The 27,703-nt window shown below is 36.9% G+C and overlaps 1 protein-coding gene and 1 long non-coding RNA gene across 2 annotated transcripts in view; both read right to left on the minus strand.

Annotated features, from left to right (window-relative positions):
• Positions 1-5,522: 5,522 nt before the first annotated feature.
• The window catches only part of LOC144637250 (katanin p80 WD40 repeat-containing subunit B1-like), a 50,311-nt gene continuing 28,130 nt past the window's right edge, over positions 5,523-27,703 (minus strand). The window contains exons 7-12 of the mRNA XM_078496381.1: positions 27,240-27,271; positions 26,645-26,695; positions 16,267-16,365; positions 12,481-12,591; positions 9,872-9,965; positions 5,523-6,370 (exon numbers count right to left, since the gene is read on the minus strand). Of these exons, the coding sequence (XP_078352507.1) occupies positions 6,341-6,370; positions 9,872-9,965; positions 12,481-12,591; positions 16,267-16,365; positions 26,645-26,695; positions 27,240-27,271 (417 nt within the window). The 3' untranslated portion in view covers positions 5,523-6,340. The remainder of the gene's footprint in view (positions 6,371-9,871; positions 9,966-12,480; positions 12,592-16,266; positions 16,366-26,644; positions 26,696-27,239; positions 27,272-27,703) is intronic.
• LOC144637257 (uncharacterized) lies at positions 17,017-25,591 on the minus strand. The gene is made up of 2 exons (XR_013567689.1): positions 24,531-25,591; positions 17,017-20,525 (listed from the first exon to the last, which is right to left on the minus strand). It is a non-coding gene; the product is annotated as an uncharacterized LOC144637257 (long non-coding RNA).

A 27,703-nucleotide genomic window follows, 5' to 3' on the forward strand; every position in this document is an offset into this window, starting at 1 on the left:
CTTTTGTAATGTGATTTACTTTTCTGCAAAGAAGGCACATTGATTATAGCGTTATTTTAATCAGGTTATTAATTAATTTGAGAGCTAGATGCAGCGTTTCTGCACGACTCAAACAGATTGCAATAACGGATTATTTGACACGAAGATGCTATGACGCCTAACTATAAAACGTTCAATGAATGTTGTGGTTTTAACTTAGGACACGGGTCTTTACGAATGTTTTCTGCAGAAGATAAACGAATGTTCGTGATTGATAGCCTATGCTCTGAGGCTTCGTTGAGCACGAAGTATCTTTTCTCTAGTTATCACCAGAGGATAAGTGGAGAGTGATCCTGCTTTCGATTTGTTTTATGAAATTAACTTTAGTTCCCTCAATTGAGAGTACCCTGGAACGAGGTTCCCGATTTGATTACATGGGCTGAATGCGTTTAAAGGGCTCTCCATCCCCTCAGCCCGTTTACAGAAATCATTAATTAATTGCTAAATTAATTGATTGGTATTAAAATATCACGGTTAGCGAGTTGAGTGGCTAGTGGTTCGAGTGAGTTTAGTGGTTTAGGGGTTTCGCATAACACTAACCTCATTAAACCATTCGGTAAAAATGAGATGCTTTCTGCACTAAAAACAGTCAAATTAATTCTCGCAATATTGTGCCGTCACTGTGCAGGCGACCAAACTACACATTTCAGCTTCATTCAGTTTCACATTCGCAAACTTTTTGTCAAAACAGAATACTGTGGGAATCAACACAGAGGTTTTTGACTCGTTAAATACAAATGTAAATAGCTAAGTGCTTTCCAGTCCGAAAAGTAAGTTTAATTAACTAAAGAACTCACAAGCCGAAATGGAGTTAAAAGTGTTTCGCAACTCGCTGATTGCTCTGTTCTACATTGTGCTTTTCTATTATTTCAGATGCTTTTTTTCTTTTTTTTTTTTCAGATGAAATTTTCCTTGAGTACTGTTCATTTTAGTGAATTTATTTTGTTTGGCAGTAAGCTCTTATAGCAAACAGATCATTATTTACTCTTGCCGTAGCTTATGGCGATCGACTCAACATTGGATGCGCGCGTATATAAATACAAACACATTTGGCAAGAAAGTCTTTGTAGGTTTTTTAGGTGTTTTTTAATCAAACACATTAAAGTAGGAAAAAAATAAATAAGTTATTTATCGGCTTAGGGTCGGTCCGTATAGTGAAAAACTGTGACCTTGGCCTTGAAAATGCTGCCCTCGGCCAGGCCAAGGTCACAGTTTTTCACTATATACGGACCTCCCAGCCGGCAAATAACATATATATCTTTTAAAAATGTTGTGAAATAAAAGAAACTACAGGAATGTGAATTCTAGAAATGAGTTATGTTTGATGTGAATTATTGTTTTTCAATCCGGTCAGTGTAAAATGCAGACTGCAGACCAGGGGTAAAATACAGACCGAGGGTAAAGTAACGAGATATGAGTCACAAAGCCATTTTTCCCTGCCGGGTAGCTGCTCCAAATTTCGAAGAAATGTATGCGAGACAACGCTTCGCATGAGCTATCATGAAAATGAAGTGGTGATAAATGTCATACAAAATAGATAATTTGATCGAAAGCTATCAAATTAACTTTTTGATACGTTTAAAAACCCGATTTAACTCATTTAACAGGACGGTTTAAGGATAATTTAGAAAAATCAGCAAGGTCGCGTTCAGCGATCAAATTACTCCACCGCAACAGCTCATTCAAGTGTTTTTAACTGGCGCAGATTAAACGCTTCCGCAGTAAAGTTATAAATAATGGCTTTGCTTCGCTAACCGTCGTAATAAATTAAAATACTATATAAAAAAATAAAAGGTACAACACTTTTATGTTTATAGCGAGCGGTTAACTTGCTTGCTTGCATTGCGAATTGCAGACGATCGAGGATTTCGTGACACGTCCGGCTGCCACACAAGGAGCGATAAACAAATAATGAGTTTGTGTGCGTAAAAAAATAATTTCCGAAAGGGCACAGCCTGAAACAGCTGAAAGGGCTGTTAACCGTTCAGTTTCATCCAGTTTACTGGTGACGAAGACTTGAAGTCTCACAGGGTCAAGTCCGTATTAAAAGTAAAAAGATTGAACACATTTTGTGTCGGCATATAAACATTTTAATACCGCCAGTCCATTCACGTGTTTGCTCATGCGGAACGTAATCTGACATACATTTCTTCGAACTTTGGAGTCGGCGGAAGGCTTTGTGACTCGTTTTTCATTACTTTACCGTCTGTCTGCATTTTTCTCCCGGTCTGCAGTCTTTATTTTACCCTCAATCTGCATTTTAGTCTTTGTTTTACACTAACCGCTCAGAAAACTCATGAGCGATGTGAAAACATGTTGACATCGTCGGGCACGTACGAACACGCCAAATAAGGAATATGGAATTATTGAACGCATGTTTCGATGCACCAAATATGGATTAATTTAATTAAAATCATATAAGCAGGAACATTTGTTCACGTGCTAAATGCCAAATATAGCTCGAGAACAATACAAGCGCCCGCGAATTTTAGGAGTATATAAGGCAATCGCTAGTCAGCGTCAAAGAAATCTTTCCTCACCAACATTAGAGTTGCTCCAGCGAACTGCGCTGGTGCTTGTTCGCTGTCGCAAAAAGAGGTAACGTCATTCATGTCACGCAATGTTTTTGTGGCAAACTAGACGCTTTGCTGGTTCCTACAAATAGCGGTGTGATCTGGCGGTACATTTTTTGAGGCGGACTCCACTTTAAAAGTATTTTTTTATTTAGCAAGAAGTGTGTCGATTTTCATTTCCGCACAGTTGGCCGTCAAAGTCGCCTATCGCAAAGAGTAGAATGTTTGCACAGCATGTTGTGGAAATATTTTAGATTTGGTTATAAGAAACTTTTGAAGACTTCAGCAAAACACTGGCAATGTACAGTATCGGTTGGAACTTGAATGTAATTTTTCACAAGATGGGTAAAGCTATCAATTTAAAAAATGGACTTCAAAATGGAAACTGAATAATTAAATGTTATTAAATTGCCTGTGGATGTACTGTGCATGTTGTTTTAATTAAATTTTATCGCGGCTTGGATGCACAAATTCAATGCGGTCACGGCTTTGAAAGTCTTCAAATAATTCAAAAGGTTCCTTCCTTCCTTCCTTCTGATTGTTATTTTTCATGTATTAATTATTTGAAAGTGGTTCTCATTGATAAGAAGAAAACGGGTTTTCATTTAATTGCTTGAAGTATTTATAGACGTGAAAATATTGGCTTAATGAAATTACATTCTGCACGAAATATATTTTTTATATCGTTTTGTCCCTAATGGTGGATTTCCACTGACGCGTAATTTTTTACGTGCGTTAAAAAATTAGAGACAATGTATGAACGGCTTGCGTACACGTTTACGCAAGCCGTTTATACATTACTTGGCTTCACACTAGAGCTTAAAGTATAGTCTAAGTGCACTTGGAACCTACTTTGAGTGTGAAGGGGTAAAACGTACTTACTTGAACTTTTCTTGGTGACCATAGAAACTTTCATAGTTCAAAGAAGCCGAAGTACGCCGTCAAGTATGGTCTACACCACACTTGAGAACGCACTTGACCAATAGGAAATGGAAGCCAACTGAAAGCGCGCGCGTGCAGCGTTGTCACGATTCTGAAAAACAACTTGCCAGCTGAAATCAGAAGAAATTCAAAAAGGACGGCTGGTGTTCGGAGGAGCAAGAGTCTTTTATGTAAGTTAACAAAGAAAGAAAAGAAAAGTCGATGCATATGGTTAAACTTATAATAAACTTATAATCCTATTTTAACTTCCTTTTTTTCAGAGACGGCTTTAACCATCGGTTTTCATTTCTACCACGAAATGCGGTTCTTCAAAACCAGCCACACGTGCAGCCACTATTTCAACCTGGCCACTTCTTCGCGCCGCAACAAATACACTTTACCCACCGACTCCTCATGATTTCACAAGCGTACAATCGTGTTTGTGATAATTATGGGTGACTGATTTTACCCCGCGAAAGATGATTGACAGCTTGTACCTCAAGTAATATACTTAGTCATCAAGTGTGAAGCCAGATTTTGTAAAATACGACTTAAGATTTTTAAGTGCACTTGATTCAAGTGCTGACTTGAAACTTACTTAGCTTCTAGTGTGAAGCCAAGTATTGTCTCTAATTTTTTCACGCACGTAAAAAATTACGCGTCAGTGGAAATCCACCATAAGGCAAATTTCCCTTATTCTCTAATTGCTTGGTACAGATAAGTACGTCTACTAATGAAAAACCAAGAAAAAAGGATACTAAAACGGGCAGCAAATGTATACAAACATTGAATGAAAAATACCGAAAATAGCATTTCCAAGTATCTATTGCTGGTTTTCACTGTCACGCCAGTAACACTACCTTGTCACGCGCTACTAAAAATAAATCCAAAGCTATTGAGTCCAAAAAAATTACCTTGAAAATTCAATGTTTTGCTTAAATTGGGACTGTGTTCTAATAATATCGTTATATCGGGGAAGATTTGACGTTCTGTCCGCTAAATTATCATCGTTATATCGGGAATATCATTACATTGAAGATGGTCTCTGTCCCATACATTTTACTGTAACGTTTGCCGGGACATAGAATATTCATCGTTATACCGAAAATATTGTTATATCGGTATTCCACCGTGTTTAGATTGTTAAAAATAACAGGATGAGGCATTTTCGTTAAGCATACGTGACAGCATTCAGGCGGCCATTTGATTTCCTGTGGCGCGAAACTCCAAAATTAAAAATGTTATATCTTAAAGACGGCGGGCGGATGCTATCGATTTAAAAACCTTCAATAAGATATATATTAAGGGCGTCAGGGATCTCGAGATTCTGGATTTTAGAATTTTGATGTCGTCATGTGAAAACCAAGAATATTTCCGTTTTTTCTGGTGGGGGCAAGGCACCCTAGGGGCTCGCGACTTTGGCGCTCGAAAAGTACCCTGGCGCCTACTTTCCAAGTCAGGACGTCTACTCGAAAACTTATTGACAGCACTGATTTGCAATAGGCGATTTGCATGATGGCGTCACTTGACTACAACTACCAGAATCCTCCGCTTTGTCTTTTTGTCATTCTAATTAGAGCAATTGTTTTTCAAATCCCACTGGGAATTCAAAATTTGAATAACAAAGGAAAGGCGAAATGAATTCTGGGTTTTGTAGTCAAATGACGACATCGTGCAAATGTGCTATTGTGAAAGCTTTAACGCTTCTTTATTGTATATACGGGTGAAAGGCTGAGGAGAGGGAAAGGGAGGGAAAATCAACCTCGTCCCCAGGGTCTCTCTCTCTCCGCCCACCAGACCTCATTCGCGTTTCAAGGAATCCAAGAAAGAGGGGGACACGGGGGGACCCTGAACACCGCAAAAATAATACATAAACACCGCATCACCGCAAGAAAATTTGATGAAACGCCCTCACCGCGATATAATCAAGTTACTTATCAATAAAAACGTATTAGGATTGGGTTAAAGATTAAATAGACGATATTTAACGAAGATAACAGAGATAAATGTAGTTTAGCCTGCGACCAGGCTCCCGAGTGGGGTTCCGCGTGCGAAGCGAGTGGGGTAACGAGAGCGAAGCGAGCGGAAAAGGCTAAATGTAGTTATGCAAGTGTTAGACAAGAAACCGTTATACCGCTAATAATTTCGTTTCACCGAACACCGTAGATTAAAAAACACAAACATCGCACACCGTAGGGTTTGAGATCACCGCAACACCGCAAGATTTAATTTTATTCACCGCAACACCGCATAAAAAAATGAGCAACACCGCAACACCGCAAACCCCCATGTCCCCCTCATATATCTATGTATCGAGGTATTTTGTAAATTTTTGGGTCATTTTTGGGGATGTTTGAGAGGCGATAGTTTTTCTCACAGGATTAGTAAAATTTGGACAAATAAGAAATATTGAAAAGGCTCCTGTGAAAATTTAATGTGACAGTGACAGTAGGATTACGTAATCTCCCAAAAGGCTTAGACTGGCTAACAAAAAGAACAGATGTGTACCAGTGAAAATAATTCAATTGTTCACTACAAGTAAATAACCTTTGATAAGGTGTTCTGTTTTTGGCGCAGTGTAATGCCTTATCACAGGTAATGAGAAAAAAATGAATGAATCAAACCCATTTTTTTAAAAAAAAAATGTTTATGTTAGAGTGATGATTCAAAAATACATAAATCAACAACTAAATAATAATAATGACTGGAGAAATAATAAATAAATAAATAAACATTCACAAGTTGGTTCGTTTTAAGAATAAACATTTGTACAAATCATACATTATTTATTTATCTAGATCAAAATTTCATAAAAGATCCAACAGCCTGGTGACAACCTGTAAGAAAAGTGTTTAACATCAGTTCTCTCAGCTTACAATATATTAAAAAAGCCTTGAAATTCAGTTGAAACTCAAGCATACACTACAAACTTTCATGTTCAATAGCAAAACGTCGTAACTGGGGAATGCAACAAGCATTCAAACTACTTTTTTTTAAGGTATTTGTATTGAAATAGCTCGGCAGGTCTCCTCCAAAAATTCCATAACTGGCCAGGTTTTCCGAAAATAATAAGATTTTTTTTATAGCGCCAAAATCCACTAATTGCCCATGGTGCTTTACAATAAAAATATTAATAAAATGATGTTAAAAAGTTAAAAGCTAAAAAATTTTTTAAAAACGGATATTTACAAATATAAGTTCAAATGCACCTAAAAAATAAAATAATTAAAAAGCCTGTTTAAAAAGGTACGTTTTTAAGTAATGATTCTCACAAGAAGTAAGCAAAAATCAACTGGCCGGATCTAAAAACAGCCCGTATTACTACCGCACGCTCAACTTGTCTTGCAACAAATTTCGATGTTACAAGTTGAAAAAAATTGTTGCAAAAAAGTAGAACTCGGTTCTTCTTTGTGCAACATGTTGCTGCAACTTGCAACACCGAAAATTTGTTGCGAGACAAGTTGAACGAAATGTTGCCTGTATCACCGGGCCTTAATGCGACAATTAGTCGCTTGCATTGTTCTTGTCACTTATCTGTCAACAAGCACGCATGTCAAGAACACTTTCCGATTTTCGAACTAAGACGTAAATATCCAGACATAAAAAAAAGAAAAGACACAAAAAGCTGTAATATGTTCGTTATCAACTGGCAAAGGTTCTAAAAAAACACCAAAAAAAGCTCTTATTCAAAGATGTCCCACTAAAATGCGCTGATGATCTCCAAATCATAATCTGGCAGTCTTCGTCTGTTTCCAGACGTAAATTGCCGCTTCCAATAGAATCGAACGTTTTTTTGTAAGAAATAACAATTCTATTGCGCTGAATTCAATTCCATATGCATCGAATATCGCAAGTACTGGACAGGAGCACAAACTGAGTGTAGGTTTTTGTAGAGGGTCGAGGGTAAAATGTCGAGTATTCGAGGGTAAAATGTCGAGGGTTCATTAAAAGATGTCGTCGATTTATCTATTATCTTTTTTGTTTATATTTTCACCAGTTGGAATCTGGTTACCGGTTACCGATTTCACATTCATTTGGTAACTAAACTTCCATTTTTCGGCCCAATTTTAAAAAAAAAATCCGTATGGAAGGAATTGTCAGGCATTTGCCTAATTCCGATACAGCAAACAAAGTACAAGAACAGAAACAAAATGTATATTTTGCAAATGTTGTTAAAAATAGCTTTTCTTGTCACGTTTTGTTCGTTGTGCAAGGTTTGCGAAGTTTGAAGCGTTATAACTTAAAGAAAATTAGGTTAACAATTTGGTTCTTTGCAGGCGTAATGTTACACTCGTTGCTGTAGTCATCGCAATATTTCACTAAATTAACGATATTGTTAATTTTACAGTGATATTCTCAAGGAAAATAACAATAACATGCACACTGCCGACTGCCGATTGCATCTGGTTAATTAGCTTTTAATCCTGAATTTCACATAAATCGGCCCTTGTACAATCCAATCTTAATGTTTTTAGACATTTTTATCTTGTAGCACTCGCAGAGTTACCAGCAATTCAAACTGAAATAAAAGGCGGCCAATTCCAAACAGATCGCAGGTTTATGCTACCAACTTACGGTACTTTCGCTTAGTGATCACACTTTGAGCTACATCTGTAAAGGTGGCTCAACTGGATTTTTTAGGGGTACCACCACCCAAGTTTGAGAATTGACTACGTCGCCATTAACAATGCTATCGAAAAACGATCACCACAGTTGTATTAGATCAGTGTTATATTGACATCGGAGTTGCCATAGCGACGAAGTGACGTCATTACGTTTTTTACTTTCGCTCGTATTCCTCGGCACCAGGAGATTTGTTTGAAAATCGCTCAAAGGAGTTTGTACCACACATATCTGCCTCGATGTTGGCAAAGTTTGAACAAATTCTATGAGAGCGTTTTCGAAATATTTGAGGATGAAGTTTTCGGGCCTATAAATACAGTCAAAAACATACTAACAAGAAAATGGGGTAATATCTGAAGAAAACGACGCGCCTGTGAATTGCAATTTCATCTTATAGTGTAGTTTGATTCCATTTAAAATCGTGTGTAAAACAGTGGTGGGGATGGCTTTGGTCGATTGCGAGAAAAAAGAATTTGATGAGCGTGCGTTCAGGTGCTCTTGCTGCCATATTTGTTTATAATTTGGTCTGTGCCTACAAAAAAGACAATAAATGAAAAACCGCTAGATGAATTGTTTTTAAAATTTGACAAACAAGAGGTTTGTCTTCAATTGATATAGCTTGCAAGTTTCAAGCTCATTGAAAGCATTTAAGGCAGTAAAATTGGGCCTCCAATGTACTGATTTTTTCTCGAAGATTTCGTGTTTACAATTACAAGCAAGTGTCCTCATTATTCACGGGTATTGTTTTCAAATGTCATACCTACGTGCACCACTCCAGCAAAAAAAATTCATCTGCATTAAACAGGACGCTCGATTGCTTTCCGAAAATTTTTCCGAAGCATGTTAATCTGCCTTGGGGTGAGAATAGCAATGACAATATATGCAGAATAATACCTTTCGTTTTCTGGACAGAAGCTAGCCCTTGACATCAATAGCCCGACAAATGCTGTCATTTTTTTTTAAATGTTTTCAATGAGCTTAAAACTTGCAAGCTATTTCAATTGAAGACAAACCTCAAGTTTGTCAAACTTTTAAAAAAATTCATCGAGCGGTTTTTAATTTATCATCACTTTTGTAAGTATAGACCAAATTACAAACAAAAATGGCAACAAGAGCACCGGAACGCACGCTCATCAAATCCTTTTTTCTCGCAATCTACCAAAGCAATCCCCACCACTGTTTCACATACGATTTTAAATTGAATCAAACTACTATAAGATGAAATTTAAATTCACAGGCGCGTCATTTTATTTAGATATTACCCCATTTTCTCGTTAGTATGTTTTTGACTGTATTTATAGGCAAGAAAACTTCATCCTCGAATATTTCGAAAACGCTCTCATAGAATTTGTTCAAACTTTGCCAACATCGATGCAGCTATGTGTGGTACAAGCTCCTTTGGTGCCGAGTAATACGAGCGAAAGTAAAAAACGTAATGACGTCATTTCGTCGCTATGGCAACTCCGATGTCAATATAATACTGGTCACAAAAAATTTCATCTTCATCTAATACAACTATGGTGATCGTTTTTCGATAGCATTGTTAATGGCGACGTAGTTTATTCTCAAACTTGAGCGGTGTTACCCCTTGAAAATCCAGTTGAGCCACCTTAATTGTTCATGCACAGAAATTATTTTCGTCCAATATTCTATCTTCCTCTACAAACTAATGAAAATTTGTCCCTGTCCTCTCGATTTGTTTTTACGGTACTCACAAGGGCTTTCTCGCCCACTCGTCCCTTCCTCTTGGAAAGTTTGACAATAATGGCAGAAAGGGAAACCATTGCCACATATAAGCCACTCACGCTCCTAAAAAAAGAAAAAGAAATGAATAAATGATCGGCTTACCACCGTTTGCATTGATACGCGATTTCAGAAATCAAAACACCCTGCGGAAAAGTTTCCAAGATTTCAGCAGAGATTCCAACCCTCCCATTTCGGCCGGAAACCCCCTGTTTTTTTGTTTCTCGCGAGCGACCACGAAAGTGAACTGGCGATAAATAAATTTTATTCCACGGCCAAAACTCCTTACTGTTTTAGCAGGTGCATATGAAACCATTTTGTAGCTAAGTTGTCAAAAAGGGCTTTGTCTCGTTGAAACGTCGGAAGAAAGACCATAAAAATAAAACGTACAGAACTTTTATGTTCAGCGAGACGTGAACAATTCGCGACATTCCGTCTGCAACTGTCGCCTTTAATTTTTCGTTTTGATCTGTAAACTGTTCAGTTTCATTCGGTTTCCAAACGCAAAAGCCTTGATAACGAAGGGGAAAGTCTTGAAAAAGTCTAAAAAATGTCTTTTATGTGTAATAAAGTTGAATTTGACCAAGTTTCTGTTATGCATAACATTTATTTATTGCCGGTTAAACTTCATAATCGCTCGTGCAAAACGGCATTTCAAACTTTGATTGTTGGAAATCTTGGAAACGTCTCCGCTGGTGTTTTCATTTCAGAAATCGTGTATCAATGCAAATGGTGGTAAAAACATTTTTATAAATTTTACACTTCTTGAAAGAGAAAAAGGAATCTGTCCTGAGTTTTGTTTCTACTTATCTAAAAGGCGTGAAGTACATACATAGGAAAATGACACAATCATTCAGGTTTGTTCCAAGTATTTTTTGCCTTTTGGAATCAGAATGGCAACCCGAACAAAATGATATTCTTCTTATTCTAAAAACAACCATGAAATGTAATTGAAAATTTGGTAAAAAGACTGGAGATAATTTTTTGTTCAACATCAAGTGTTATTCAACCAAGATCCTCCACAAATATTCAGGAAAACGTCTATGTGCAAGAAGACATCCAGTTTTCACCATATGTACAGTTTGCAGAGCAGTTGGCAAACTGCTTCAACTGAAAGTTTGGATTATACTGTCAAAATGTTTGCATTAAAATTAGAATTCAATTTTCAATTGAAGTGAACTTCAAAAGCTTTGATTTAACGGTCAAAATGTTTTGCAAGCAGGTTTTTTATTTCGTATTGCAGGTTTGAATGGTGTTAAAGCACCATTTTGCTAGATTGTGACAAGGATTTTATCGAAGATTAACTAGATTTGCCATGTTTAAAGATTCTGTGAACTGTCTCACGCATGCCTGTTAGTACCGCTTGTATGTATGTTTTTCATGCATGAAATGAGAGGTCAATTAAATCGACTTTAAATGGTTTCCTTCTGAAAACTTTGAGATGGCTTGTTGTTGAGATCACTTCGTGTGTATATACTAAAACAATTATTCTTTGAAATCTTGGTGAATAGTGCAGAATATTTACCTTGATTTAAAAGAATAATTGTTAAGCATACCAGGAGAAAGTGTTGTGTAACTATTTTATACCATGCCATAGAAAATACACTTACTAAATATCGTTGATAATAAGATCGGAGTGCACGATGGGAAGGTTGGATTGAATGCCGTCAAATATACAATGACTTTCCTGTATTCTGATTGGCTGAATTTTCTATGGCATGGTATAAATACATTTAGTCTAATTTCAAGAGGTGAATAATTTTATAAGAATGTGACAAATGTTCTGATTGGTAAAGAACTTTGGTTTATGATATTATATTCACCCTGCTTGGAGGTGAATATAGCATTTCAGGGCTTGGTTACCAAGCCACGCCAACTTTGCCATGCGGGCAAGTAGACATGGTGGCATTTGATAATGAAATTTTCTTTCATTCAAAAGAAATCACGTCAAGTCCGGAGTATTCAAAACAGTTGGAATTTTGAAAATTGGCTACCAAGGCTTTTGAACCAAAAATATTTTCAAGAGATGGTTCTCATGGCAATAGAATTTGTGCTAAGGACGGTGGTTTTAGAAACTCAGTTAAAGATCAATTGACAAAAAATTACTCAGTTCTCTTCAGATCGGAGCTACATGTACTCGACTCATTTCAAGAGGAGTTACACGCCAATGATTAAACAAAGGTACTAGATATCTGTCTTTTTCGTAGTGTTTGTTTTGTTTTGTTTTATTGCTTAAATTTAAGTATAAATTTTGATTTACAATCGATAAATTAAACTTGTTTACAATTATTAAAGCGAGCACTTGTGTTTGTTGTTTCCGTGTTTTAGTTCTTTGTTTTATAGTTCTTAATATTCACCTCTGAATTAATTAGACTAAAACAATTATTCGCCTCAGGCCCCGTGAATCTCGGCGAATATTCCCCAAGACGAAGTCAAGGCGAATATTCACTGAGATTCACGGAGCCTGAGGCGAATAATTGTCAAGTATCCAATGTCCTCTAAGCTAATCAATACTCCATTTTTACTCTTATTTTAAAAATACGGTCAACCAAATGTACCCTAAGGTTGGAGACAAACATACCTGCTGCATCTTTGCCACTCTGGTTCAATACCTTTATTTGTTGCAGCTTTCAACTGCATCCACCAGCGTTTAATCATTTCCCTGATCATGTTCAGTCCAGCAATAATGTAACTAAACAATGTATGATTGATACACATCAACAAAACATAACCTGCATGAGCAGTCTACAACTATAACTGAAGTAGCATCCTTCCCCTCGATTTATAATTTCCCCCTCATCAAAGAAAATGTACACATTTGAATGCTTAGTACAAGACATGTTAAGTGACTTTTTGGATGAAAAATCGTTTTTTTCTTCAAATGTTTAATGTAATGGAAAAACATTGCCCTCTAATTCATTTTGCTGGTTTGCAATTTGTTTTCGAGAAAAGCAAGGACTATGGTCACTTAAAGCCAAATAGGCTTTTAATTTCAAAGAAAGATAAGGATTAAACTTAACAGATACAATAAAGTAAAATCAGGGTGAATGTTAGGGTTAAGTGTCACGAATGTTACGTAAACACTTAACCGAGCCGATTTAAGCTCGAACACCAATCAACAGGGGCGACTGAACAGTGAAAAGAAATGAAAAATATATAGCAAAAGTATCGAGAAATACTTAAACAAAAACAACTTACACAGCTGTTCTTTCCTCTCACCAGCTTCAAACCACAAACGCACTCATTGAATGCTAAATTCTTCGTTTTCAGTCAGCAAATTTAGGCTGCTTAAGTTTAATCATAATATATGGTTTCGCTTTTGGCCCAGTTTCTCTCCGTAGTCCTGCAGTGTCACAATGATCTTGAATCACAAAACATGATGATTCTTTTAAACATTCAGGCCTATATTCCTGGAAGGGATCAAAGCTTGGGGCTATTTTTTGTTTTGTCTAAATGCAATGAAGCCATATGTTACTTTTCTCAGTGAAAAATATATTTTTCTGTCAATTCTGTTTTGATATCCTGATGACTGAGAGCACATTTGCAACTTTGTTTATCGCGACAATATGTATTGAAGGGTGACGTATTCATTTAGGATTATTTGGGAAACAATAAAAACCCGAGAGTAAGAACGTAATTTAGAACGTAGTTAGTCACCCTCTATATAATAACCTTTTAAGCCTAAAATTTGGAAACAGGTTCTTATTTTTTCTAAAATCGATTAGAAATGTTTACTTTTAAATTTCTGGTTCCTGTTTAGAGACACCTAGGACACCGATCCCTCCAGTTGCAATGTATACGCCAATGTTCAAAATCATAGGATATTATTATTGATACAATCACATAAACGTAAATAACATATGATATGCAAATTTCATTTAATGAAAGGGAAGAATACCACTAAAAATGGTAAAATTTACAAATTTGATGTAAAATTTTTCTTCCAAAAATAGGAACCTATTAAGAACCAAATAGCCTAAATTTCTGCTGATTACCATTAAATTTTATGTAAGAACCTGTTTAGGCTAACTTGGGTAAATTCAGGTTCTTACTCACAGGTTTTTACTGTATCCCTGAGTAGCTGAAAGACGGGAACACCTACGCTTGAATTTAAGAGAATCTTAGAGCACCTCTATATTTCCAAACTTCAATACGGCAACACATGGCAAATGGACCAAGTTTTCCAGAAATGACTTTTTTTGGAAGAGAAGTTGCACCTCGCCTGGCTCAGTAGGCCTTCGATCACCAAGTTTACTGCCAGTCTTGGCAGGACTTAGCAGTCCTGGGACAGCAACACATCTTGCTTCTTAGAAATATGCTAGTGACTTAGGGTTTCCCAACTTAATGATGTCCCTCCACCAGCAGACCGAAACAGGCACAAAATATGTGTCAAATAAGCAGACTTCATGCAAAAGGTGAGTTTTCAACTTGACTGATCGAAAGCCTGATGTTGCCTTGCACGCAAAAGTAAAACAAACATTTAAGCTTATATCACAATGTAGTAGAAGAAATTTATTTCTAGACCCCGTCTTTGGGTGAGTAAATCCCCCCTGTCAAAAAAGAGAACAATGTTTTTCTACTAAATTAAAGCCCGCATGCCTAAATTCTAGCACTTTTGAAAGTAAAAAAATCACCCCAAAAAGTCGCTTAGCATCCTTAATTAATTTAACATCAATTTTATATATCTACGGTAAGCTTGTGGGGCCGTGTACAGCTTAAAATTTAAAAAATACATGTAAAATGGTATTCTTATTATGTTTAAGAAATTACAAAATTCACTAACTACAATATAAAAATTCAATAAAATGTAAAAACATCTTTCAGTTTGACTGTCTGCGCCTGGAAAACCAGGATGGAGGATCGAGGATTAAGGATTGAATGAAATAAATAAAATAAAATAAAATAAAATAAAATAAAATAAAATAAAATAAAATAAAATAAAATAAAAAAAAATTTATTTACTAATCATACTTAATAGATTTATAGAAAAAATGATTTGAGCCAGCAATCAAATGAAAAACCATATTCTATTTGGGAAGCCAAAGAATTCAACACCTGAGCCCACCATATGGCATTTCGCGTACCTTGGAAATTATGACAAAAATCGATTTGTTTTGTCGCAATATGGCATTTCCCGTACCTTGGAAATGATGACAAAAATTGATTTGTTTTGCCTTGCTAAAGGGTTCTCATCCAGCTATTGGTGTCATTAGAGACAGACTGAGAGGTCTCATCTGAGAGACCCTTCAAATACCTTTTTGCCGACATAGCCAGTAACAAAGCAAATTTCCGGTTAACTAGAAATAATTCCCCTTAAGTAACTCGAGAGAAATCAATTCGGCGTACACACAAGTAGACTTCCCTTCAAAAGAAAGCACTGGAAGTAAGAAAAAAATGTGATACATCTCTTTGAACAATAAACTGAGTGTTTCCCACGCAAACTTGGGGGAGCCTGTTCTTGGTCCTGGGCCAGGTGTTTTTCTTTTCACAGTTGGGTTGCAAGGGCAATGCCAAGTATAAATTGTACTAGCTTTATTCTGCATTGTACAAAAATTAAATCATTGTTATTTATTATGATTATTATTTTTTTATCGATAACTAATTATTCGGGGTTTCCCCCCGCTTTTTTATGACGCCAACTAGAATATGGTTTTTCATTTAATTGCTGGTTGAAGTCTTATTTTCTATAAATCTATTAAGTATTATTAGCAAATAAATTTAATTTAATTTTATTTTTATGGGATCTGTTTCTTTCCTTTCATTCCATCCTTGATCCTTGATTACCGATCCTCAATCCTCGTTTTCCAGGAAACTGCATGGCAAACAACTCACTGCGTCTTTCCTAGGGAGGTCTGGGGGCATCCTCTCCCAGTCAATATTAAAAAAAATTGAAGCAATTATTTTTTCTAGACTGGTTTTCTTAATTCTGGGTACATATGACCCTGTTTTGAATCTCAAAATTAGGTTGTAATTAGTACATGTACTTTGGTCTCAGCTGGACGATTCGGTAAAACTTGCCAACTGGGAACTTGATATTGCTCTTGGAAAACATGCACAACCTACAGATTATTCACTAATCTGCTAGTATATGAGTAAATAATCTGTATGTTGAGCTGATTCCCAGAATTAACTGTAGGCTCTTAGCCAATTACAGGACAGATAGTGACTACCAATTGTATAATAATCAAACTTAGCAGGACCCATGGCTCTCCCACTACAAAATGTGTCAGGTCTCCAACTGTTGTAAAGCACACATCCATTTGCAGCATTGTATTTTGGCCGTCTCAGCTAGCTTATAACATAATATTATGGCATAATGTGTACAAACATCTATTTGTGTGTGTAGTGACAAAAGAAGGTAACTCACTCTTCAAATTTGGATGTAAGTAGTCTCTCAAGTGCTGGTAACATTTCCAAACAAGCTCCCATGGACAAAGCTTGCCCTTCAGGTGATACATCGCGTACTCTGCAACATTAACGTTAGAAGGAAAAACGGAACTTGAATTAATTAATACAAATACATTTTACAAGGAAAAAGAATCTTGCATCAATCTTAGCACACTGACACAAACTTCACCTTTGCATGTGCAGGTCAGTTTTTACAATAAAGCACTGCTGCCCAGCCAGTGTCAGTAAGCAAAGGAAAATACATGTAAATAAAGTAAAAATCACTCCACTCTAAGTGCTACTGTGCATAATAATTTTCTTTTGCCAAAATACTTGTACAGTCGACTCCTGATGATTCGAACCCTCGCTAACTCGAACCAAAATCGATTTTCCCTGGATTTCTGTAGTACAATTACTTAAATTTTAACCTGGGTAACTCGTACCCTTGATAACTCAAACCTTCCACTAACTTGAACCAATTTTCATTTCCCTTTGGGTCATTTTCTATATAATTTTACCCTCAAACCAGTAGTAAAAAACATTGAATTTATTTTGAAATAAAAACGTACACAAGTCAGAGCCACCCCCAAAATGCCCCTCCAAACATGCACTGTGCTATGCCATTGACATGCTACAGACGTTTAGTTTGTTGGTTTGTTGGAAGGTTGATACTGATTCTTTTAAATCCAACCAGCCTTAGAAAACTTTCAAGGATAATCAATAGTAATAGATTAGTTGAGAAGCATCAGGGGGTAGTGAAAGCAAATCCAGAACTCTGTAGCAGTAGCCCGATGTTCTTCCCTTTGAAACCAAAGTTTGTAGTACCTGGACTTCTACTTCTGCTTTGCTTTGTTGTTTCACATTACATTTCGATCATACATTTATTCATATGTTCCACTCGACCTCTCCATACTGTAAATATTTTATCTGATTAAACAGTGCACTGTATTTGTTCTTAACTTTCGAAACGAGTCGAGTTATCGGAAGTCGACTGTATAAAACATAGGCACACTAAGCGTGCACAAGTTATTTTTTTCAATTGATGGGGTGGCTTGGGGCAAGACTGGGAGTTGGGTCTTGTTGGGATGGTTTATGTCATGGGTTGAGCTATTTATGTATGGTGCATCACTAAGTACATAGCCCCTAACTACAACTAAGAAGCATTTTTGGAAAGAAAAAACTGCTTGCAGACAAAACGATTTTTATGTGCACTTTGTTATGTCAGAACTGTTTCGTTCAATAGTAATTTTCATCACTTAAAAAAAAAAAGAAATAATTTAATTGTCAATATGCTACGAAATGGCACATTCTTATTCTGTTAGCCCTTTGTTACAGGATACTTTTGTGTTTTGTCAAACACTGTAAAACGATATCCTTGTTTTTTTTAAACGCATGTAACATGACACTTTTTTTTATCTCACTTTTCTAAGGGGTACATTAATTTGTTTTTTCTTGAAAACGCCATGTGTCTCCATTGAGTAATCAAAAAGTAATAAACGAAGTAATAAATGAATCAAATCAAAAACCATCTTTTGGGAAAGCTTTTAAAGTGTAGTACGCGTGGAGTATTTGTTTCCTGTCGTAAACATAAATTTTGATTCAAAAAACAGAAATAAGAACTAATTTAGGTATCAAACTGTCACGGAATGACATGCTCTTATTCTAGCCTATTGCCGCTATCGATTAAGTTGATTTTAACAGCAAAACCATTTTAAAGTCAATACCTATACTGGTTAATTAAATGTCTAAAGGTGGTGTATTAAAGGTATAAACATAAACGCTACTTGCCAGAGAGTCAGTGAATCGAGCAAGACGCTAAAGAGACTAATTAAATTAATTGAAGGCCTCGGTGCAAAAAGGGCGAAGCGATTTGGGCTTGAAATGAACATTGCCAAAACAACGCCAAAATTCGCGTGTGGGTTTGTTGACATAAGTGAAACATTGTAATGAATTTATTTTTGCCAGCTTTTGCTCTGTTTCTAAAAGTAACATATGCAAAGAACTAAGTTTTTCCAGTCGGCATCTTTAGTAGTTCCTTTGTTAAAATGGAACACAGAAACTTCAAAAAACCGCCAACTTGGAAAACAGAGTTTTCTGCATACGTTATTCCTTTTAAACGAAGCAAAAACCAGGGGAAATAAATACAATACAATGTTTCACATACATAAACAAACCCACATGCAAAATTTGGAGTCGTTTTATCAATGTTCTTTTTAGTCGAAAAATTACATCCGCCCTTTTTGCAGCGAACCCTTCAATTGCAGTTTTCAGTTGGCGCCACAGAGTCTCAAGCAATATTTAGGAAGTTTTCTTGTCACAAACTCTTAAAACAACACACTCTGAATAAGATTCCTTACCACTTTTCGACTCTTTGTAAATATACCCACAGTATTAGCATCAATGACAACATTATTCTTCAAATCTGCTTTGTGCAAATGCTTTATGCAATTTATACTACCGTCAGCAAAACTAGCCCGTCCTCAACAAACACTCGAATAACAATTTAGTTTTGGGTCTTTTGCCTGCGGGGTGTGCGGTGTAAGCAGGTGAGGGTGACGAAAAATATGTTTTAAATCCGGGGTTAATTTACAACTCACCAATTTCGCCTCTTGAAAATCTACAATCTTTGAATGAAATCGCTTGCTTACAACCAGATTGTGTCAGATTACTTCCCCTTTATAATCTGCAATTTTATTGGTTCTGATAGTACCTCAAACCTGATTGGTGTGACAAACAAACATTCTTCATTCACTCACACAATGACTGACTGACTACACTGTCCATTGCGCCGACTAAAGAGTATTATTAGGAAAAAATAACTCAATAAAGGAAATTAATTTCTCTTTATATTAACATAAGAAGAGTATTTGCCAAAGTAATTACAGATAAAACCATGTCAGAAGATAAAACATTTAATGGATACTTAAGTTATGCCTCATATGAAGTTTTGCTTAAAATGTAGTACAGTCACCCTAATATTGGTGAAAAATGTGAAGAATCAATTTTTAAGACAGTTAGTGCAATTTTTCCCTTTTCAAAGACCAGAAGTGAGAGGTGAGAGTTGTGTTTTTTACACTAAAAACAGTTATGGATTCTGACAATTTAAACAATTATTCTTTGTTTTTTTGTCTTCTGATGAATTCGCATTAGCAGACCATTTCTGTTTCAGGACTGTACAACAGTCCAGTGAGTCCAGTGAGGTGCATTCATGCGATTGAATAAATGCAAATTAAACAAAATTTTGGAGGATCCTGTCATTAATTACCTTTAGTTATTTATTGCAAATGTTTGTAAGTTTCCTTGTGACCAGCACATTAGCTGTTCTGTTCTGTTTTGAAGTTGAAGAAAATGCATTAAAGTGAGGACTGGGGTCAGACAAGGCTACTTAATGATCTCCCTTGCTGTTTCTGGTTGCCCTGGATTTGGTGGCAAGGACACCCTTTGACAGAAAGCAAGGTATACAGTGGTTCTTGACAACATCCTTAGATGACCCTGACTTTGCTGACGATGATCTGGCCCTACTGTTGCACAGAATGCAGGATATGAAAGATAAGACACGGCCTAGGAGGTCAATGCCACCAAGAAAAAGCTGATGCATATTGGTACCAAACCTGGTGTGGTGATGGTGTGTTGGTTGTTGCGAGAGCAGATTGAGGAAGTGGAGGAGTTCACACATGTAATTAATGTAAGTAAGAAGGGAGGCACTGATGAGGATATTCAGGCACGAATTGGGAAGGGAAGGCAGGTGTTTGTGATGCCGAAACCAATATGCAATCTACAGCACTTACAACCAAGACCAAGCTGTTGGTCTTTGAGTCAAATGTGAAAACTTGGAGGTTGACTAAGGGATTGTAGCAGAAGTTGCTGCTGTTAATCAATAAGAGTTATGGGAACATCCTGTGGATTTGGGGGCCTAGAAGAATCTGTCAAAAGGAGCTTTGGAGATAAACAGGGCAGCGACCGATAGAGAAAATAAGACAAGGAGCTTGGGGTTACAAGGCTGCTACCTAACGGTCGCCAGAGGCGCCTAAGTTACGAGCGCGGGTGACTAAATTTTTGTTCAAGGAGCCCGCATGGGCGCCTAAACATTGATCTTCCACTCCCATCTTTTGACTTTAATTTCCTTGTAACCTTGTTTCATTGGCATAAAAAATCCCATTAAGAACAACAACTGCTTCGTTTTAAAACGGAAACGCTGAAATTGTTTGCATTTGGCGTATTACAGTGGATTTCAACTCACTTTGGCCGCGCGGGTTTGGAAACATCTTGGGAACTTGGGAACTACATTCCTGAGTTCGCTGTTTCATTGTTATTGGAGCCAATCAAATTGCGAACTTTGAAATGAAACTCCAAGTTTGCTTGCAAAGTTCGATTCGAAACTGCGAACTTGCGATGTCGTTCACCGATGGAGATGACTTAAAAATTTGGCGATCGACATTCGAAAAACAACTAGACTCGGAAACATTTGCTTGTATATATGAGACTCTTAAAGTTAACCAATTTTGTACCCGACTCAAAATTAAACTTATCGGAGAAGAATTCAACTTGATGTTTAACAAGCAGTTGCCACTTGGCGCGGAAGCTTTGTTGCAGTACCAAATTTCTTTGTTGAGAGAGCAATCTCCCCTTCAAAAACCCACGGCTACCCGGGTGCGAGAAGAAAAGGGTGATACATCTGAAAAAACGGGACCTAAAAAGGTAGGTCAGTTTTTAAAATATTTTAGTTGAGAAAAAAAAAATCGAGCAACCTCATTGCCGACAAACCATGTGCAAATGTTTATCCTTCCCGAAAGAATATCATTTATTGATACAACCTTTCTCGATTATCAGAACGTACTTCGGGCCTTGGAGGATCAAGAAAAGACGCTACAGAGTCAGCTTAAAACACAAAAAGGGGAACTAAAGGAAGTCGAAATGAAGATCGATTCCATGAACATTCTAGTGCGAGAACCGCCGCCTATCGGGGGAGGAAAAAGCATTTGTGGTCACTGCCATCATCGAGGCCATCGCAACTCTGCACCTTAAAGAAATGTACAGAATACATGTATTGTGGAATAAAAGAAAGACACTCTGAGTATTTCAGCCACTTGACCTCGCTTAAATTAGAGCGAAAAAAGCGAAAAGATGCTGTCGATCAACTAGAAGGTCAGCTGAAGAACATGGAACAGTTCTCTACGAGCAGTGAATACCAGTTCATCAAAAGTGTAACGCCGCGAATGTACCAAGCGGACGAATCGTACAAAGTGAACAAAGCTAAGTTAATGAGAGATGTGCGGCTGCTACGAGAGTGTCTTGATGGAAAGATCCCGCCTGTAACGACAAATGACAGTGAACAAATTAGAAATTTGATTTTAAAATGCAAGACATCTAAGCAAATTCGTGATCAAGACGATTGCCTTAAATTCACGAGTCCAGATCAATTTTCCCCAGTCAAGACTGCTGAAGGAGATGGAGATGTTCCGACTGGCAAAGAAGAATTTGTCATGCCAGTGAAAAACAAAACTGAAACTCCCGAAGAAAAAAGGATTACCTCCTCCGAGACTCCTCCAGCTGATCCGACGACCGAAGGTCGAAAAAAAGAAAGAAGAAATCAAAAGTGAAAAAGAGAAGGAAACATGGATCCCGACGGCATCATAGTTCCACCGATGACAGTTCTGAAGAAGACTTTGGAAAATCAAGTCGGAAAAACTTTCATAGTGCTTATTTCCCGCCCCAGTATTTGGCTAATAATAGTTTGCAATTTATGAATAATTTGTATGGCTGGTTGCCAGTTCCTAACAATTCTCTTAACAGTGTTCACATCCCTCATAACTACATGCCTTATTCAGTACCATTTCTTCCCATGAATGTGCAAAACTCGCAAATAAATATCCATCAAGTTCAACAAATGTGCGAAGAGAGTTCATTACCATCTGCTAATGCGTCACCCGCGTGGGAAAACTTGGAAACACTGGCAAATGTTGCCTACTCAAATGCCAATGAAAAGCTCTAATGAATAAGTTTTAATTCACCTCAAACACAGTATTTTTTGCTGTGTTTAAGGAGGTTGCTTTGTTTACAAGTTATATACAAGTTCAAGTTCCTAATCAAATTATTGTTGGGTTTGTAATTTCTGTCGCGCCAGCCTGTCTAGTGTGAGATCTTATCACGCACGCAAATAGGTTTTTTAGGTTAAAAATTCATGTTTTTATCGTTTTTTTTTTCCAACAAGTTTTACCCAGTTGGTATCGATTGAAACACCCAACTTCAACCCCTGAGTGTTGTAGCTTTGTTTCATATTCTTAAAATAATCTGGTACAAAATTGATTTTTCCATTTCAAACATAGAATGTAAACAACAAGTAGTCAAACTATAATAATAAAGACAGTTGTGTTAATGTCAAAGTTTTCAACAATTTACTCCTTTTATTTTGAAAATCAAACTTCCCTGATATGTACAATACATTTTGAAAATCAAACTTCCCTGATATGTACAATACATCATTATCTGCTAAAATAAATGAATAGCCCGAGATTTAAGTGAATCACTAGCCTCATACACTGCTATTTTACTGAAACAAATGCTTCTTCATTAAACTCGACATAAGCGAGCCAAATAATTCAGGACTAACTTCAGAGTGTATATCCACAATGTCGGAAAAAATTTCTGGACATAACTGGTGTAATTCTACTTAGGCCATCATAAATCGCAACCACAGTGTGATTTTCGGTAAGGTCAGTGTTTTTTCGAAGCCACCCTTTTAACACACGAAAGCAATATTCACATGTATTGTACACGGGATGATACGGAGGCTGAAATAATAAGGTACATCCATTTCGAGCTAGCATATTTCTTAGAGCTGGTTCAACATGTCTCGCGTGGTGAAAACCACAATTATCCATTATAACCGTGTCACCTTGTTTAAGAACAGGATTTTCTAAAACATCTTTTTCTTCTAAGGCTTCAGCAAAGAAATTCAACAGCTCCAGTCCATTTGACGGTCCATTTAGAACATTAACGTGGCTTATTCCAAATATGCTATGGCCATCCCCTTTTTTTTCTCTGTTTAGCGTCGTCTGACCGACCCAGATTTTCGCGTTTTCAAAAAAAAAAAAAAAATTTATACAGAAGGTATAGAAGGCAATGACACATTATTTTAAATAATGTTTTATCCTTTTTACGCTGTTCTTGTTTGAGTTTAACCACGACGTCGATTTTTCCTTCCTCCATTGCCGCCATGTTGACTTTGTAACCACGTCTTCTTGTTTCCAGGCTCCACGGACATTATGCTGAGGTACCGGGCCTCCTAGTTCTAGACTCCTTATCCACTTTTTTTTGGAATTTTTTTTTTTTAATTCCGACCGACCGACCCAAAACCAGAAAACACATACGACGATAAACGAAAAAAAAAAGGGGATGGCCTATGGAGAAGATTCACAGTGTAATTAGCGTTTGACGCGTAACGCTGTATTTCAACTGCTGGTGCTCCAATTTGTGAGTGGCCATACCTTCGGTTTCCTGTTGTTTTGATCACGGAGCATTCGTCAAAGAAATGCATGCTTGTTGGATCAATTGTGCTACACGCGGTTAAATATTCTAGAAGGCGCTGTTCCGCATTCTCAGTTAATGACTCTCTGGCTGTTACATTTAGTCGCTTGTAGGAATCCCAGATCTTCCCGCACGGCTCGAGAAATTGAAGATTTGGATGGACAATTTTCTTTCAAACACACGTTGTTATCGACAAGTTTCTTTTGAATTTTCTCGGCGGATATGCTGGGTTGTTGTTTTTTACAGAACTCTATATATGTTACAACGTCTTCGGTTCTTGCCAGCCGTGTCTTGTTTTCTCCAATTTTGTGGTTACTGTGTCCACGTTTAGCGAAATTGTCGATGATGTTTTGAACGGTGCTTTTTGAAATATTCAAATCTTTTTCTATTTGCCTTTGTGTTGTTCCATTTAGCCATCTCTCAACGATATCTTCTCTTGCTTCATTTGGAATCGCTTTTCCTTGATGTACGAAAGGATTGTGAGCCATATCACGAAATATTTCTTAATCAGCTCGTTCGAGATAAATTTTGAACTTGGATGCGAAGTTGGCAGTTTCGAATCAAACTTCGCAAGCAAACTCGGAGTTTCATTTCAAAGTTCACAATTTGATTGGCTCCAATAACAATGAAACAGCGAACTCAGGAATGTAGTTCCCAAGTTCCCAAGATGTTTCCAAACCCGCGCGGCCAAAGTGAGTTGAAATCCACTGTAAGTACGTAACGTGTCTTTGCAAAATTCAGCAACTTCGAAAACCATTCGTTTTCAAGTGTTTAGGACTGGGCCTAACTTCCAAATATTGAATGTGTTATGTTCTGGATTATGTTTCATTTGCTTCGTTGACGTTTCGGAGAATTTTCGAAGTGAATCTGAAGAAATATTTACGGATACAAAAGTGAAATCAATCTGTTTGCTACTGCAGTCATGGATCAGGTCTGAAATAATTTTAATCTGCAAAAGCTTGATACAAAAACCTCTCCGACAGGCTTAATCTTACGTAAAACAACGTGCCAAATATCGTGATGTGTACACAAACTTACATGGCGCGTTTAACATGTAATTCAGCTTAATCTATAAAGCATTGAACACTTAACTTTAGTAGGACGTAAAATGTATGCCTCTTTCTTTTCATGTGACATTTCATATCTGCTGCCGATTTTTTTTTTTTTCATGTTTTCACGTTTATAAGCAGTCCTGAGCATTCTTGGGCATTGATCCGTGACTAGCAAATTTTTGTGCTAGAAACCTCAGTCCTTTTGCCTGCTCAGATATTCAGTTTGATGAAAATATATTGCTTTTGTTACTACATTTATTTTACAGTATAAACAACTTATTTGATAAGATTAGTAATTTGAAGTGTTTTCACAACTTAATTTTTCTGTTCTATTTTTGTCAACTGGTTATCATGTAACAAAGATAAGATCAAAACTTAATTAAAGTGTTTACACAGGTGTTTTTGACTTCTCATTACCTTTTTCTAAACCTAGGAAAAATATACCTTAATTACATGTATTCCTTCTTTTTTAACCTTGATTACTAAAATATTAATTGAACTCGATTTTTCTGTTTTATGTACATTGATTTTCTTAGTGAAAAACATATGAAAGTACATGAAATGCATTCATTCTGGCACTGGCTTAACAAATGAATTAACCTTTCACGCTCTCAACTAAATGCATGTCATTTTTCATTGTTGGTTTATTTCTCCCAGCCCAGCTAGTGATTTAACCCACAGAGGGGAGAGATATATATATTGCTGATATTGATGACTTATCCAACTTCTTACCTCTGGGTCTCTGAGGTTGCTGCAGAGTGAAAAAAAAAAAAAAAAACGTTTTATGGGGAGGGTACCCTTACCCTTTTCATGAACCATTTCTGCAACGTCTTTCCCAGGATCTCATGAACGAGGTTGCCATTTTTGGGGTATGTGAAAGTGACCCTTTACCTTTTAGAAACCATAAACCCCCCTAATAAAGATGGCACCCCTTTCACATACCAACAGAAGAAACTTAATTAAAAACCCGTCCCCCCCCCCTTTTGTATACTCCAACTCGTAAAATCCCTATCTTTTTATATACCTACAGCCTGAGAAAGGTATCCCTGTTGGGCGAAGCCTCCCCATATAGTCCATTATAGGGAGTACCCCCTAGGGGACATTCGGGTACATGTATATTATGGGGGAAGGTTGACTCCCTGGGCGCCTCTCCAAGACCACTTTGTTGACCACATATTTGCCTGAGTACCCCCCCCCCCCCACCCCAGATTTGTCTTTGGCAACGTTTAAGCTGGGCTCCTAAATATTGATGTTAGGAGCCCGAAGGGCTCCTTAAAAATTTCCTTAGGCAGCAGCCTTGGGTTAGATTGGTCACACACAGAGAGAAAACCAGAGGAACATTAAGCCAAGAGCTAGGGCACTATAAGAAGGCGAAAGTGGGGTTAGATTGGGCACACCCTCAGGAAAACATTTGAACTGCAATGTCAGCAAGCAGGCACTGAGATGGAACCCACAGGGGAAGAGGAGCCAAGGCCGTCCCAGAAACAGCTGGAGGAGGACGTTAGATGACGAGGCGAGCAAAGCCTCATTTTGAAATTTTATCCCCTCTTTCACATTCCTTTCCTTTATTGGAAGTAATTTTTCCTTCAATTAGCATTAATTTAAGTCACGTTAATTTCCAATATCTTAATTAACACAAGCATTAATTTCCCATAAAAAGGTATTTATGTTATTGCCAAGCGTGCCAAGTAATGGCATATGTATGCTTGTGCATGTTATTTAGTAAAATTAAAGAATTATGACTTTGTTCCTGGGGTTATCTTTATCAATGATACATACCTGCTTGCCAGAAATGGCATGATGTCAACCAAAACAGAATCATCTTTCAGTCTAAATAGTTTATAAGTAAATTAGTTCATCTTGTGACAAGCATAAAAGCAATACACTATATTACCCATCCTTTAAAAATGTCAGCTGAGTTAAACCTTTTGTTGTAATTAAATCTCTCTCTTTTTGTAAAAGACAAGAAATCTTTAAATTTTATTGAAATGCCACAGGGTTGACATAACCATCAGTGAGAAGAAGCACTGATAACCCAAATAATGGTAAAATGAAAAGCTCTAGACAGTAAGTTCAGTTGCCCTATGTAGCGGGGCTAAAACAATTCATAAACTGGTCAATTTATTAAGATAATGTTTTTGCACAACAATGCACAGTCAACATAATGGCCCTAAAGAGCAGCTAACACAACCCATATCATGATACCACAAAGGGAAAAACCAGTCTATTCTTGTTTCTAGTTGTTAACTAGGTTAAAGTACAATGATCTACTTTGAGCTCAAATGAAACAGTTCTAAGTAGAGAAGGAAATACAGCTGGATGCTAAAGGCTGCTGCACAATATTAAACAGGAAAACACAAAGTTCACAACTTACCTAAGAAGGTACTCAATGAAAGCATTTGTATCCTGTTTTAAGACAACAAATGAAAATCAGAGAAATACTAAATAGCAGGTAATAATGTTCTTAGTTAGTAGTAGTTAAAAGAAAACTTGCAAAAAGTAAATAATTTACACTGTATAACAGTTTTCTAAAACACAGATAGAAGACTGTCAAGCCAGTCCATAGGACCTCAATCAAAAGCATTACTCTGAAGTATTATCAGTCACGTTAACTATTATTTTGACACGGTACATTAAATTTCGCATAATTTATTATGGTCTTACCCTGTTTTAACTATAACATTATACAAACACTGTATTGATCCCAAAGGAGCTGTTTTGACAATATTTAATTGAACGCAGGGCGGCAATAATGACACTGTTTTTTGGCCATTTTTGAAAGTGTATCAAAAATAGCTGAATTTTGGAATGTAAACTTCCTTTTACATGAAAAACATT

The sequence above is a fragment of the Oculina patagonica genome, chromosome 13, assembly GCF_052425735.1.
Source record: "Oculina patagonica isolate OP01 chromosome 13, crgOcupat, whole genome shotgun sequence".
Classification (NCBI taxonomy): domain Eukaryota; kingdom Metazoa; phylum Cnidaria; class Anthozoa; order Scleractinia; family Oculinidae; genus Oculina; species Oculina patagonica.